Consider the following 14,088-nt stretch of genomic DNA (forward strand, 5'->3'; position numbering starts at 1 on the left):
TTTAATCGAACTAAAACTCCACTTTGACGCATGAATCCGACAAGTGCTTAGGATGGATAACCCCGGCTGCTGCACACCAACTCAGCGTTGTTTGATAATTCCATTATCGAGCTATCGCGACTGATGGATCATGCAAGGGTCAAAAAAAGGAAATACACTCTAGCAAAGACCTTTTCAATAGACTAGAAAGTTGATACAAAAGCCAAACGAAATAGTGATGGGTAATATGACTATCTACGGTTGCATAGAGTATGTACACGCGCGCCAAGTTCGTTCTGATCCTCAAATGATGGGGACCACACGATCCCATACTCCTGATTTGTGCAACTCAGAATTGTCGAGAGCTGTATAGAATAGCACTCCTAGAAGCAGAGAGCGATATATGATGATATCATCAATCTTTTGATTCAATTCCTCGTTCTCTCTGTCTTCATTACTTGACTCAGAGTGGCAACCTACTATTTTCGCTAACCTGCTTAGCATTTGATGAGTGTTGAAGAAATTGGTTGGCACGTTGTACGAGGGTCCTACTAATCTTTCTACTTGTATCTTAGACTCCTCTAACTTTCTCCTGAAATGTTCCAGATATTCATGATCTTCAGGAGTTATTTCCAAGTCTGTCTGTGTTGGCGGGCCACCGAAGAACTTGTTACGCAAGTGACATCGTAGAGCTCCGAATCTGCCACTATGCCACTGCGAATAAGCTCTTGTTCTACCGTGATTCGCCACTTTTATCTTCAAGGCTGCTTTGAGGCCTTCGAGCTCGAGTTCGAAGCCATCGACTAGGTTGTGGAGGGCTTGAATCGTCTTGGAGTGAATGTCTCGCACTGTCATCGGAGGCTGTGGCGGTTCCGACGTTTCCAGTGTTGGTTCCGTTCTATCGGGAACTTGAAGAATACCTTTCTGCGTCATAGTCTCTGCTCGGGATAGAATCTGCGTCGTAAAGAACAAGAGCTGAATCCGGCCTTCAATGTTGCCCATGCCACCATCGCAATCTGCTAGCCAGGCGTCCGCGTAATTCAAGTGTTTGCGTGCTTCTTCACGAAGCTTTTCCTTTTGACTAAATGTGAAGTTCGAAATTTTTTGTCGAAGATCCATGGGATTATTGAGTAGGGTAAGACACAACCGAAGTACTTGTGGACAGCGGAGCCATGGGTAGTCTCTCCCTGCTACTTCACCTCTTATCGCTTTGAAAGCATGTCCTCGCAGTTCAGCAGCTGATAAGTCATCAAACGGTTGCTTAAAGAACGAAAGAGAACGGCCATTTTCATCCCAGTCCGATTCTTGAAATCGATCGAATCGAACTTTACTCCAAAACCCTCCGTTTAGAGCAATGGCCGTGAACGGGTTATACTCTTTCCACACTGGTCCTGGGAAGAGAGACGGAGTGAACTTTGGCGACTTGGCCCAGAGGAAGACGACGGTCGGTATGTAGTGCCGGCTGAGGGTGTAGCGATCTGGGAGAAAGCAGTCTGTTCCTTTGATCACGGGCGTCGGCGTAATGTCGTTGTCTCTGCTATGATGCTCAGAAAATGCCCCAATGACACCGAGAACTGGGTGCTGACGGAAATCAAATTGGAAGCCGCAGCCAATGATGACAGGGTATAAATCTGCGTCGGCGTCCAACCGCTGGACCCCAGCAGCTGCTGCGATTACCACAATCGCGCCAACCTCTGCAGAAGCAGGAGCGGCAACAAAGTCCTCTGGAAGATAGTCGGCAGTGACTGGCATAAGATCAAACCCGTCGAAGTTTTCCAACCCAGTGGTTTTGAAAAGAGCAAGCCATGTAGCTGGATATGACGGCACATCAGGAATGGGTGCTTTTCGTGCTTCCACTCTTCTGGCCTCAATTGGAGAGCCAACAACATCAGAGGGCAGTAACCTAACAAGCGCACTCGCTGGGAGCAAGGGCGGCAGCCTTTGTTTCTCTTCCTCCCTCGGCTTTTTCTCTTCTTCGTTCTTCAGCTTTCGTATCGCATCGTCAAGCTGTCGTTTCAGATTGTCCAGTCTCAGCATGGGAGTATAGGCGGTGTAACTCCAGCTCATTTCGGAAAGAATCCATTTCCTTGTGGTTCGTTTCGACCATTTCCCGATGGCTCGACCATTTGCTCTACGACCACCTTTCCCACCCGCAAGAACAGCTTGGAAGACTGTAGCAAGAGCAACCATGGAGGCTACCAATCCAATCAAAAGCGTAAAGCCGAAGGTGATGGGATCCCAATCGATGCCTGCATCTTGTGCTTGTTTTTGCTCCGCAAGAATGTTCAGAAGAGCCCGGAGCAGACAGTCCGTAGAGTTTTGGTTTTCGAGACACTCCGAACCGGCGGTGTCCATGGTGACAGTACGATTGAAGATGAGCCACTGCCAAAGGTGAAGGCTCGAAGATGAAGGCCGGGGGATGAAAATGTTGTTAGGGTGCGCTTCTTGCATAGATAGGACTAATGTGCTTAGGTATGTGTTGAAGATGAGGCTGATTCATGCGCTCAATTCTGCCTTGCGGCCTAAAAAGGACGTAGTGAGGTGACAAGGCTTCAATTACTGCACCCATTCAGGAGGACATGTTTCTTCATGGCGCTGTATTCAACGTACATGGGGCCACTGATTGATTGGCCGGTCATATCGTGGCAGTACAATAAAAGAACCACCTCTGCAAGTGAGATCGCCTTGACAAACGCTCTCATGTACTGCTGACTCGCGGGGGTAGGTTGGAAAGAACTCCATTTTCACGCCTAGCCTTTTGGTTTTTGCGTTAGGTGGAGCTGCGTACATTACGCTGAACAAGCTGAAGACTGCGTTTGAACCAACACCAATTATTTCTCAGGAATGGTCTTGACGGGCACTACATTACTCCCGTCCCTGACTTCTCCGCCCTTCTTCTCATCATCCCTCTCACCAATTGACTTCCTAGATGACCGATCCCCCTCTTCCTCCCCCCTCCCTTGCCCAGCCACACTTGTAACCCCAGACCCAACACTGCCCCCCTCTTCATCCCCTTCAGCCTTAGCAGCCCTCCTCAAATACCACTTGAATACGTACACCAAAATCTGCGCCATGAAAACCTGCTCGATGGTATACAACAACACTGGAATCTGAATCAACGCCCTCGTCAAATCATCCGACTGCGTCCACATAGCCGTCGCCAGCGGGATTCCCAACGACGTTGTCTTGGCCGCGCCGCAGAAGCAGACGGCAATCATCTGCTCTCTCGGTAACTGTTGAACCGTGACAGCGCGTCGGAGGAAGTTGGGTACCCAGCGGGACTGTAAGGGGCGGGAATCGGCGAGACGAGGATTGATTGCGTTGCAGAGCGCTAAGGGAGGGCGGGCGGCGTAGAAGCAGATGAGGGTGAAGAGGGCGTAGAGGGCGACGTTCATGAAGACGTTGAAGATTATGGAGGGGTGGGGGGTTACGTAGAGGGCGCCTGTTTTGAAGGCTGCTGAGAATGTTGTCCTATCCGGTATTAGTATCAAGAACCATATATCACGAAGAGAAAGCCGTGAAAGGGGCGAGGGTATATCATGAAAAGGGGCAACACCAACTCACCAGACAAGCAAAATCAGACAAAACGTCGACACCTTGGCAAGATAAAACGTCCTCAGCGCCCAATCGACCTTCTTCTCCCAAAACCACCTCATAACCTGTCCCACAGCCAACGGCAACAACACGCTCAAGCCCAATTGCTTCAGGACATTGGCGTACATGGCACCCAGGGTGCTCGGGTTCGCGGGCTGCCAGTCGGCAAACTCGGGCGTCTTGGGAATGAACCCGTAAATTAGACCAGGAGAGATGAAGCTGCCTAGCACGTTGCCGATGACGACCTCGATGATGGCGGCTGCGTCGTCGCCGCCGGAGGCGCGGGTCATTACGACGTTGGAGGCGATTGTTGTTGGCAGGCAGGAGGCGACGACCATGCCTACGATGATGGGGGTTGCGAGGGCTTGGGTGCGGAGGCCGCCTGCTGCGATGATGATGTGTACGATGACTTTTTGGGGTTGTGTTAGTTTATGGTTTGAGATGGGTGTTTCGCCCAATGCCTCCATCCCCTGGGGACTTATGAGCGGCATGTTCATGTCAAGTGAGTTTCTTACTTAGTAGTATTACGGGAATCACGATAAAGCTGATACCCTGGACAATGACATGCAAACGCCAATTGGCTACATTCTGCCTCAGCTTCGCGTGCGAGAGCTGCAAGCCGCTGACGAGGAAGATGATGGCGATGCCGCCATAGATGATGGTGTACTCTGACCTGATCGGTCCACCTCTAGCCGCGACATCTTGTAGTTCAGTTTGTTAGTCATGTACTCGTTTTCAAGTTCACTCTGTGTGTGTCTCTCCCTCCCTCGCTCACTCTCCGTTTTCAAATGAAGAGACGTGCGTAGATTCCAACTTACTCGGGAAAAAGTACGCAAAAACACAGCTCAAAGCGAAGCCGATAACGAGCCACTGCGCCAAGACGAGCTTGAAGATCTTGACCGCCTTGATCCGGACGCGCGTCCACGTCGACGTCGGTGCGGTCGCCGACTGAGGCTTCGCGCTCTCATCGCGGGCGTCCACGGGGCCGGCCATGGCTTTCTGAGAGGCACACACTTCTCTCTTGCGCCGGCTTAGGCCGAATGAGACATCGGAGGTGCGTCGGTGTGTCGTCGGGTCGGGACGGTCGTAAAAGGTGGAGTTCCCTTAAGGTAAGATAGTCGGGCTGTTTAAATGTAGTGACGGGACTGGAAGACCTCCGTATCTCTAGCCGATCTAACTTATCGAGATAAAGTGTGGTAAGTTGAGAGATTTAGCCTGCAATGAGCTGCCAAGACTTATATCCAGAGGGTAAGTTGTATTGGATTAAGGTTAAAACGACTTCATGTCCCAAACATACGGGCCCTTTCATGTACGGCAAGCCGAACGTTTGGCCGTCCCTCTCCCTCTCAGTACCTATCTACTTACTCTTCCCAAACCGTGCCGGACAAGTCTTCCTCCGCAGACAAAGATTAGGTGATTTGCAAGGGAAAGAGAATGGATGACGCCAACGCCCAGGTCACTCGCAGTCTTGCGTTTTGAGTCGTTGGTTTCGCGTCGCGAGGGCGGGGCCGGGTTATACCCGGGCGGCGTAGGCGTGGGCGCGGTGAGAACCCCGACATCGGTGTCGTCCGAAGGTGGGATTCGTCCAAGACTCCTGCATAGGAAGTTTTCGCCAAGTCACTTGATCTCTGGAAGTGAGAACAAGTGATTGACTTCAGTGCTGGAAGATGGTTCAGAGTACACAGATGCATCTTCTCGAGTAAGTAAGCTTCGGCTTATACGGCGAGACGCGAGACCTAGAGAACTTCGGGGTTTCTCCGCTTCGGTGCCGTGCCGATTTGGCCGATGTTCATGCCCGGCGTGTGATTGATGAGCTGAAGCACGTGTGAAATAATTGTTCTCGACCGGAGTTTTCTTTCATCTCGGCTCCGTGGCTTTGGGAACACCATCCAAGGGGTGCTCGAATAACGTCCTCTTCCTTCCCCCGGTTCCCCGGATTCCTCAGAGTCAGTGGTACCAAAACCTGAAAATTACAATATAGAGGAGTACAATACCTTTCATCAAGGTCTCACAAGCATCCTACGAGAAAACAGATTATTTGAATAAGTTGATTTTACTGATTACGTTTACAACTAATACTAGCGGTCAAACTTATCCCGCCTCAGTCTCTTTCTCGCGTGTCATACACCCATTTTCTCTTAACCTCGTATCCCGTCATCTAGAGAAAGTAATCTTTCCATCATCTGTATCATGTTGTATCCTTGATCGGTTTCCTGAAGTGCTGTTTTCCCATGTGTCTCCTCCAACCTTCTGTGATGTAAACCGTTATTTTCCAAACTAGGGTATCTACCAATATTGTGTAAGAGAGAGAGTAAAAGAAAAGAAAAGGTAAGAGAAAGAATCTGAAAAGAATTATGCATCACCCGAAGCATTCCTAGCTTGGTTCTGCATCCTACGCATCGCCTCGCGGTGCAACTCAAACATCTCCCCGCTCTGCATGCTCCTCGTGAAAGCCTGATCGGACCTCTCCTTATCGATCCTCGCCTTCTCCTTGCGCTTCGCCTCCGCCTCCTTCTGGCTCATCATGAAGCTCCGCTGCAGGTCAATGTTCCTCTGCACCTCGGCCTCGCGCGCGGCGGCCTGGCTAGCCGCCAGGTTCGACGCGCTTGGCGACCGGAACATGCTCAGCGCCATGTCGCGGCCATTGGCGGCGGGAGCGGGGGACGCCGTACCGGCGCGGAGATCGGCGCGGACCGAGTCTCGGAAGCTCGCGAGCCGGGCGTCACGGGCGTCTTGCGAGGGAACGTTGGAGTAACGCAGGGGCTGATGAGAGTCGAAGGCGAGGTTGTCGGCGGAAACGCTGGGTACGTAAGAGCCGCTGGCTGACCTAGAGCCTTCGAGGGAGGATCGCATTGTGCCGGAACTGCTCTGGCGACGGATAATTTCCCTGCGCTGGCTCAATGGGAGGTCGTCCAGGGAGACTGGCGGCATCTGTGACGGGTAGACGGGGTAGTTGTACATGGAGCCGGTCTCGCTGGGTGGTCTGTAGGAGGCGGCAGATATCTCAGGCGTGTTGTTGGCGCCAGTCAGAATTCCGTACGTCTTGTTGCGCAGAGCGACGCTTCTCTGTGCGATCAAGCTCTGAGGGCTGTCGTAAGACATGATGCCGGGTGGCGGCGGCGGGGGAACAAAGACAGCTGGAGCTGTTGCTGAGTTAGCGATGCCAGAGGCGCCGCTTCTTGTGCTCGCAGCTCTAGAGAGCGCCTGTTGCTCTTCCTCGGCGATGGGCTCGAACTGCGTCTTGCTCGAAGCACGGCGATGTGACTGGTACGAGCTGTTTCTAGAGTGGCCACGGTTCGGTGACTGGGTTGACTTGGGTCGGGTCAAGGCCGGCGGAGGTGTCGCGACGGGAGCGGGCGATCTCGAAGGAGTTGGTGCAGGCGCAGGCGTGGCAGACAAGGCCGTCTGCTTAAGCTCATCGATGTGCACAGGAGCTGGGGCTTCCCGGGTCTGCGGTCTGTCGTCTCCGACCTTTAAGATCTCAGGCTCGGGTGCGTCGGCGTGGCTAAGGTGCTTTGCCCATTCGTTTGTGCGGTAGTGTAGTGCAACGTTGGAGAAGCTGGGCGACAGACGCTCTTGGGTAAGATTCAGAGGCGTGGAACGAAGCGAGGCTGTTGATTTGGCTTGCTGAGAAGGGACGGGGACTTGTCGACTCTCGCCCGACTCAGACAGCTTCACCGAGCTGTTTTCTTGAGCAACATCACCGATTGCGGTTTCCGGCGCCCTCTCTTCGACAGCAGCAGGAGTCGCATCCTTGGCCAGAGGCTGGGCTGGCATGTCAGTGACAGCCGTCATGGCTGACACTGGTCTAACGGAGTCTCCATCGGTGACGCTCTGTCGAGATGCCGATGCTGATGTAGTAGTCTCCGGCTTGATGCTCGACTGTTGCTCTCCAGAGAGCTGTGCGTTGATCTCAATACTGCGACGGTGACCACCGTTCACAGATCCGGCGCCGCTGTCGCTCTGAGTGTCAACAGTTGCCGCGAGAGACACAGCGTCGTCGTCCCTTGGACGTTGAAGCACCGCCAGCTCCTCATCACCGTCATCTTCCTTACGATGCGACATCGATGTCCGCTGAGAAACCCTCCGCATCAGCTGTACCGAGCTCTGAGAGAGTCGCTTCGCAAAGGAACTCCTCTTGCTGCCGACGCCTGCCTGAATCTCTTCATCATCGTCGGCAAAAGTTGCGATCGTGGACCGCTCCTCTTTGTCTCTGGCTAGAGCCTCCTCATCAGGGAATCTGAATGGCAAAGGTACCACTTCAGGAACCGGTGCCACCTCTTGCACGCTCTGAACAACAGTAGGACCAGTGACGTTGTCCGCAGCAACGGGTTCTCTGTGAGTTTCATCCGGAGCGACGCGTAATGTCACAACGACTTCTTTCTCCTTTTCGGAAACCATCAGACCTGGAGACTCTGGCTTTGGGGGAACAGCGGGAGAAACATCCGACCCTTGCACTTCAGCCACGGGAGGGGCGTGTGATCGAGGAGTAGCGGTGCTCTGGCTGTATCGAATAGCCTTCTCGCTCTCGCTGTCGCGAGCAAAGCCGGAGTCGTGATCATCGCTGTCTGGTGTGTAATCTCCGTGCGCTCTCTCCCACGCCCGTCGCTCTAAAGCGGTGCGAGCCTCGAGCTCTCTTCCAATGTTGGCCTCTTCGTCATCACGGGCACGCTGCGCCTCGGCCATTTCCTCTTCCCGCTTCGTACGTTTATCCTTGATGACGTTCCACAATCTCTTCTGAGAAATGACGCCGATAACAGTGATTACAATTATAGCGGCAATCTCAACGCGAATGCCCTTTGTTAGCGGGTAGGTGTTGGTGTCTTGAGGGAAGAGGTTGTCGTTCAGGTCCCAAATGTACGCCCAAAACTCCTTCAGCCCAGCCCGGCTGAAGCAGTCGATTCCGAGCACAGTTGCCGTGGCACCACTGAAGGCGATCGTACACATGAGCGCCCAGTCCCGAGTCCATCGGCTGAAGTACAATGCAAAGCCTGCTAGTGAGAAAACAATGATGAAAATGACTTTGCCGACTCCCGTAAGCAGGCCGCCCTCGTGGACGCAAAGCAGCCACATTGAAAAGCAAAATCCGCCGAGAGCACATCCCAGGCATTCCGTAATTTCTTTGAAGAACCAGGAAGCGAGAACGCCAACTGCGACGGCCGGTAAAACTGCTGCGACGACATAGGCCCCTTGGGATCCGTTGGACACTGGAATGACCATGACATAGACGACCAAGACTGTGATACCCAAGGCGACGACGTACGCAACGGAGAAGGCAGTGTGCAAGACTGTATTCTTGATACCAATCAAGCTGTAGATGACCCCAGTGCAGAGCAAGATGACACCAGCGACAGCCCAGCCTGGTGTGACCTTTGGCTCAATAGGTAGCTCTCCTGCCAGCATGGTAGCTGTATCAAATGTCAGCCTTGTCTAGGGTTTGGTGTTGGTGCTAGGTGTTCGGTGAGGAAGTTCACTTACAATTGTCAAGGCTTGAGTTTCCAGAGGTGCTGCCAGTAGTTGGGATGATGGGAGGACTAGAGACTGTAGCGGAAACAGAAGGCGACTCGGTGGTAGTGACTGCCGCTGTCCTTAGTGAAGATGCCGGCGATGTAGTACTTTCAGCATCTTGTGCGCTTCGTGACAAAGTAGAAGAGGCAACGGCTGCTGTAGTAGTCCCGCTCTCTTGACGTCTGACGGGCACCAAAGCTTGAGCAACAGCCGCCTGAAGGAAGATTAAGAGAAGGCCCCATGAGATCAGACGATTCCACCTCGCCATGATGACGAATTGGCCACCAGGTGTCGAATCCAAATTATTATACCAGTATTAGTGTTTGGTGTTGTCGAAACAGTTTCCGAGCATCGATAGTCTGTATTCACCTGAACCACTTGTGACGTGAAGAGAGGAGGGGATGCCGGCAGCAAGAAAAGAGTCGGTGGAAGACACGGGCAAGCTGAAGGGGGGAGCTGGGAGAAGGAAGGTATTATTAGATGAACGAACAATGGTCAGCCAGCATCGACTCGAACCCCAGGGACCAGTGGGGGATTAGGACAAGACAGCTCCCGGGCTGACAGCAGAGAAGAGGGGAGGATGGAAAAGAAGAAAAGAAAGGGTACAGACAGGGGCAGGGAACAGCCCAGATGTCATGGAGTGGAGTCGAGACCTGGAGGTGATCAAACTATATAGGACAAGAGGAGAGTGTTAATGCCGGAGTGGGAGATCCATGGGAGAGATGCGGACCCGGCTGGTGACACCGAACAGGGCATCATTGGTGCACGAGTACACGCGGATGGCTTCAGCTACGATGCACTCGTCACAGCGAAATGTGCAATCCTTCCCACATGACGAAATAACCCTCCGGGACTGAGGTAACGCATGGAACCCTTTGAGATGGCCAAAGACTATGGAGTGCTTCCTTTCTAGCCACCATGTACATGGTAAGAGTGAGATCAGACCAAGATTGGAGCTGCCTTGCATGCTCTACAACCTTCTCGCAGTGATGGGCTTCCAGCCTAACTGGGATGGCAAGAACCGTAGCGGCTCAGGATCGGAAGAGGAAGGACAAACAAGACGGCGCGCGGGTACGGGAGATGAATACCACGGACGTTCTGAGAAAAGAAACGCAGGCAGGCAAAGTGAGGGTGGCCAACCGAGAGGGCGAGGTCCTTCTTGGCGGCATCGGGTACAAGCGAGTGACCTGCGGCTCTCGGCCAGAAGACGGCCAAGAAGATCAAGTCGAGAGTCCATGGCGTCCAGGCATGGCGTCCAGACGGGTCGTGGACAACTAGTCTTCTGACAAGGCCGCGGCATGGCCAGACTTTGCGGCGGCAGTCAATAGGAATGCCGGTCTGCTGGCTGAATCTATAGCTTATATCACGGGTTCCGAGGGCGAGATCTGAAGAGCACCAGAATGTAGCAAACGCAAATGTAGCCAAAGACAATGTAAGTTGAGAGAAAAAGGTGTGATGAGGAAGCTGTTGGTACTTGTGAATACTGCGTACTACGTAGGTGAGCAGTCGTCGGAAGTTGAGGCGCGTCCATCCTAAATTACAGGGACAGGGGCTAATCCCGGCATACCGCGCTTTAGCGTTTGACTCGGATGGCAATAAGACGATCAGGAACAGCAAGGAAGTGGGAACAACAGCCCGACGAGATGGAGGGTGCAGCCTCTGAGGGAGGGGTGGAGGGGTCCGTGGGGCTTGCGTTGGTTGTGAGGTGAGTGAGGAAGGTGGACGGATTGGATGGATGGATGGACGGACGGGAGGGATGAGATGGTGAATAGGATGAGATGAGAGAGAGAGAAAGAGAAACAGGATGAGACGGGATGACCATGGGGACGCGAGAAGCTCTAGCCTTGCTGCTCTTCAACACCTCCACGACCTCTTTGGTGCCAAAACGGACGTCCCGTCCTGTCCAGTCTGTCCTCACAGAAATGCCCGAGACGGGCGCGCGCGAACGATTTGCATTGGCCATGCGCCATGTGCAGTACGCAGTCCGCAGTCCGCAGTTTACAGCACATCGCAGCGCAGAGTGAGTTGGCATGGGCAGGCAGCGCATGGCATTGCATCTTGGGTATCCGGATCCCCATTCGCAGTCAGATTCTGTCTGACCCATGACGAGTCAGCCACAGCCGTAAGGTATTCATCCATCTGTGGCAGCATCGTGGTTCGTACGCATCATGATGTGGAAATCATGTTTAACCTTTGCTGCCTTTCCACGGCCACGTCGTCTGCATTTCCAGAATGGGAAAATCGACTTGAGCTTTTTCAATAGTCTTCTGCCACCCGCATGAATTCGTGTCCAGATGCGGACGTGTAGGCCAAACGTATCGCTGTAGGTAATGCGATAAATTGCTTTTTTCCAACAGCGTTGGATAGACGGTAGCGGCGGCGGTTCGGCCGACGTCGTTCATCAGCTGAGCTCCAAGCCTCCAAGAACGAATAGGGTACACCATCGAGGAAAAAAGGAGATTATTGCAAAGTGAATCAGGTCCGCCGCAAGATCGGTGGCGCACCCGAGGCAAGACAAGGCCGGTAGCCGCGGTGCCGCGCAGGACGAACATTGGCTTGTCTTCCTTGAACAGGTCAGTGGTCAATCAGGGTGGGGTGGGGTGGTGTTGCAGTCCATAGCTTCGCTGCACCTGCAAACTGCACCTGCACGTCTCCGGTCAAACGGGATGTGGAGATCTTGAACTTTGAAGACCTTGGAGGGAAAAAGTCGTGATGGATGCGAAATGAAAGAGTTGCACCGACGCAGCGGGACGAGGTTGATCTCCAGGTACAAAGTAGTAAAGTAAGGTAAGGTACCACGCACCCACGGTAGCACGGTAGGTACTCAGCCGGCGCTTTTTGATGACCAGGGCCGAGAAAGCAGGTGCCACCTACGCTACGCCTTCTCCAGATCCACTAGCCCATCCCGTCTTAGGTCGGTTCCTGCCTTAGCTTAACGGTGTATTCAAGGGAGGCAGCAACCTGGAAGACGAGCATCTAGAAAGGCAAGAGAGAACAACGATGTCGACGAACACTTGCCTTCCATTTCAGAAATATCGTACGTTGGAGACGTCACTACGTACTATGATTTTGAACGTGGAATTGACTCTGAATCTTGCAAGTTCCCTAACTCTCCAAGCAATGAAAGGGAGCCTTCATCTTACTTCGCCAGCAAACACAACGTCGCTCATCCTTGATATCATCGAACCACAATCCCCCACCTCGACTCCTCCTAGCATCTTGCTAGACTGGCACGAACGACTAGGCCACGGAAGACCCATGCTTGCGATACCAGGCTATGCGTCAATAACTTCCGAAGACGCGCTTTTCCGGCAATAGACATGACATTTGGCCCCGGTATTCTGTCTCCATTGATCGTCCTCCAGCTGATTTTCCTGTCAGATCTTTTCTGCCTTTCTCCAGCTGATCGAGATTACGAGAGGCGTGCTCATCGACTTCCAACGCGAACCATGACAACCCGGCGCGATCGGATCGCGAGCACGTCGTCTAGGCCTGCATACAATAGTTTTGTGTTTGCGTGCCCATCCTCGACGAGTCCTAGTGTATCCTCCCAATACAGTACGCGGCCAACACAACGCACAAGCGCGGGGACCACCAATGATGCCGGAACACTTGCTCAGCTCTCCCTTCAACCACACCGGACGCCGCACATACATATTGAACTCTTTTGCCGACCAACGAGTCCACCCAGAATCCACTTAAGCTTTGGACGAAACTTTCGACCCCTCACATGGACAGCCCAGTGATACTCTCCACGGCATTGGGTCTCGGTTTGGGGTATGTACATAGATCCATCGTTACGAGACGGCCTGATGGACAATGACGGCTTGACAGATGGCCCCTGAGTCTGGTTGAGCCTTGGGGTAAAAAAGACAATTTGACTCAGGTGTCTGATTCTGACTCTGGTAAACAAGGAACAGGTGGCAAGCGCATCGAAATGGCCATGGTCATGCCCACGGTCACAAACTTTCTGACGTAGGCCGTTGTGTTTTCAGCTCATCGGCTGACGCCTGCTACTGGCTTCACGGATTCGGCATTGTTTCGAGGCTTGCGTCTGGAAACAATGGCTTTGCAACTATCCTGAATGGCAACAAACCAGGTTTCTATTTTCTTTCTCATCACGGTCTGGATGTCTCGATGGAAGCAAAGCACGTCCATCCACGACACTATCCAATGGCTGATCTGGGTCGAAACCGCGCTGCCGGCGCCGCTATTCATTTAGTCGCGCTCTCGGCCAGGCACCTGTGAAATTGAAGGGTCCTACGGCAGACTGCAAGAGGCACTCTGCCAAAACACTTTTTTTATATATCAAAGCAGAAATCGTATTTTATAGTCACCCCATTACCTAGGATAGGGTCTAGACTAGTATAATAACCTATAAATAGGGGTTATAAAGATTTATAGCTTAAGAAATACTTTAATTTCGTAATATATTAAACTATATAATAGTATATAAAATCGCGTAATATCGTACTTTAATATAAAAGTTTTTCTTTTTTTTATAATTTTATTATAAAAATAATTACTATTTTTTACCTTCTTATAAATAAAAATTACTCTTTATTTAAGTTATTAAACTAATAGCTCGCTTATAAATATTATAATATAAATTTATAATAACTTCTAGTCTTTATATAAGACGTTACTAAACTAATCGACTTTATAATACCTTTTTATAAAACTATTTTAAAACGACTAATCGATAATAATACTTATATAAGCTCTACCCTTTTTATATAATAAGAACGTATAAATATATAAGCCTTAATATTAATAAAATCTCTTTTTATAAGTTTAAAAGAGCGGGAATAAAGTATTTAATAAATAAAAAAGGAGCTAAAGTAATTATTAATAATTAATATCTCTATTATATTATATAATATATCTTTTTTTAAAAACGAACTTAACGGTTTCTAAGTAATAACTTATATTAATGTCTAAGTTATTAAGAAGTTTATTAGGAAAGTTTGGTTTAATTACTTCTTAACGTTTATTTTATATTAAAAT

At 51.3% G+C, this 14,088-nt stretch overlaps 5 protein-coding genes across 5 annotated transcripts; 2 read left to right on the forward strand and 3 right to left on the reverse strand.

Moving 5' to 3' along the window:
* Nucleotides 1-282: 282 nt before the first annotated feature.
* Nucleotides 283-5,462, reverse strand: CLUP02_03596 (sodium/bile acid cotransporter; the record flags this gene model as incomplete). Its single annotated transcript, XM_049282616.1, has 10 exons — nucleotides 283-2,470; nucleotides 2,545-2,598; nucleotides 2,693-2,789; nucleotides 2,849-3,450; nucleotides 3,544-4,043; nucleotides 4,111-4,261; nucleotides 4,349-4,572; nucleotides 4,939-5,167; nucleotides 5,227-5,267; nucleotides 5,319-5,462. The coding sequence occupies 10 exons, from the start codon at nucleotides 5,460-5,462 to the stop codon at nucleotides 283-285; spliced, it is 4,230 nt and encodes a 1,409-aa protein (XP_049139759.1).
* Nucleotides 5,463-5,925: 463 nt separating this feature from the next.
* Nucleotides 5,926-9,349, reverse strand: CLUP02_03597 (uncharacterized protein; the record flags this gene model as incomplete). The annotated part of the gene is made up of 2 exons (XM_049282617.1): nucleotides 5,926-8,981; nucleotides 9,052-9,349. The coding sequence occupies 2 exons, from the start codon at nucleotides 9,347-9,349 to the stop codon at nucleotides 5,926-5,928; spliced, it is 3,354 nt and encodes a 1,117-aa protein (XP_049139760.1).
* A 743-nt stretch (nucleotides 9,350-10,092) lies between these two features.
* CLUP02_03598 (uncharacterized protein) lies at nucleotides 10,093-11,555 on the forward strand (the record flags this gene model as incomplete). The annotated part of the gene is made up of 5 exons (XM_049282618.1): nucleotides 10,093-10,344; nucleotides 10,439-10,513; nucleotides 10,659-10,786; nucleotides 11,002-11,203; nucleotides 11,439-11,555. The coding sequence occupies 5 exons, from the start codon at nucleotides 10,093-10,095 to the stop codon at nucleotides 11,553-11,555; spliced, it is 774 nt and encodes a 257-aa protein (XP_049139761.1).
* A 1-nt stretch (nucleotide 11,556) lies between these two features.
* Nucleotides 11,557-11,841, reverse strand: CLUP02_03599 (uncharacterized protein; the record flags this gene model as incomplete). Its single annotated transcript, XM_049282619.1, has 2 exons — nucleotides 11,557-11,645; nucleotides 11,712-11,841. Coding segments are annotated over 2 exons (219 nt in total), but the record flags the coding sequence as incomplete, so codon positions are not given.
* A 689-nt stretch (nucleotides 11,842-12,530) lies between these two features.
* On the forward strand, nucleotides 12,531-13,329 carry CLUP02_03600 (uncharacterized protein; the record flags this gene model as incomplete). The annotated part of the gene is made up of 4 exons (XM_049282620.1): nucleotides 12,531-12,762; nucleotides 12,825-12,858; nucleotides 12,916-13,056; nucleotides 13,128-13,329. 4 exons carry the CDS (start codon nucleotides 12,531-12,533, stop codon nucleotides 13,327-13,329), a joined length of 609 nt encoding a protein of 202 aa, XP_049139763.1.
* Nucleotides 13,330-14,088: the final 759 nt, after the last annotated feature.

This window comes from Colletotrichum lupini, chromosome 2 (genome assembly GCF_023278565.1).
Source record: "Colletotrichum lupini chromosome 2, complete sequence".
NCBI classification, from domain to species: Eukaryota; Fungi; Ascomycota; class Sordariomycetes; order Glomerellales; family Glomerellaceae; genus Colletotrichum; species Colletotrichum lupini.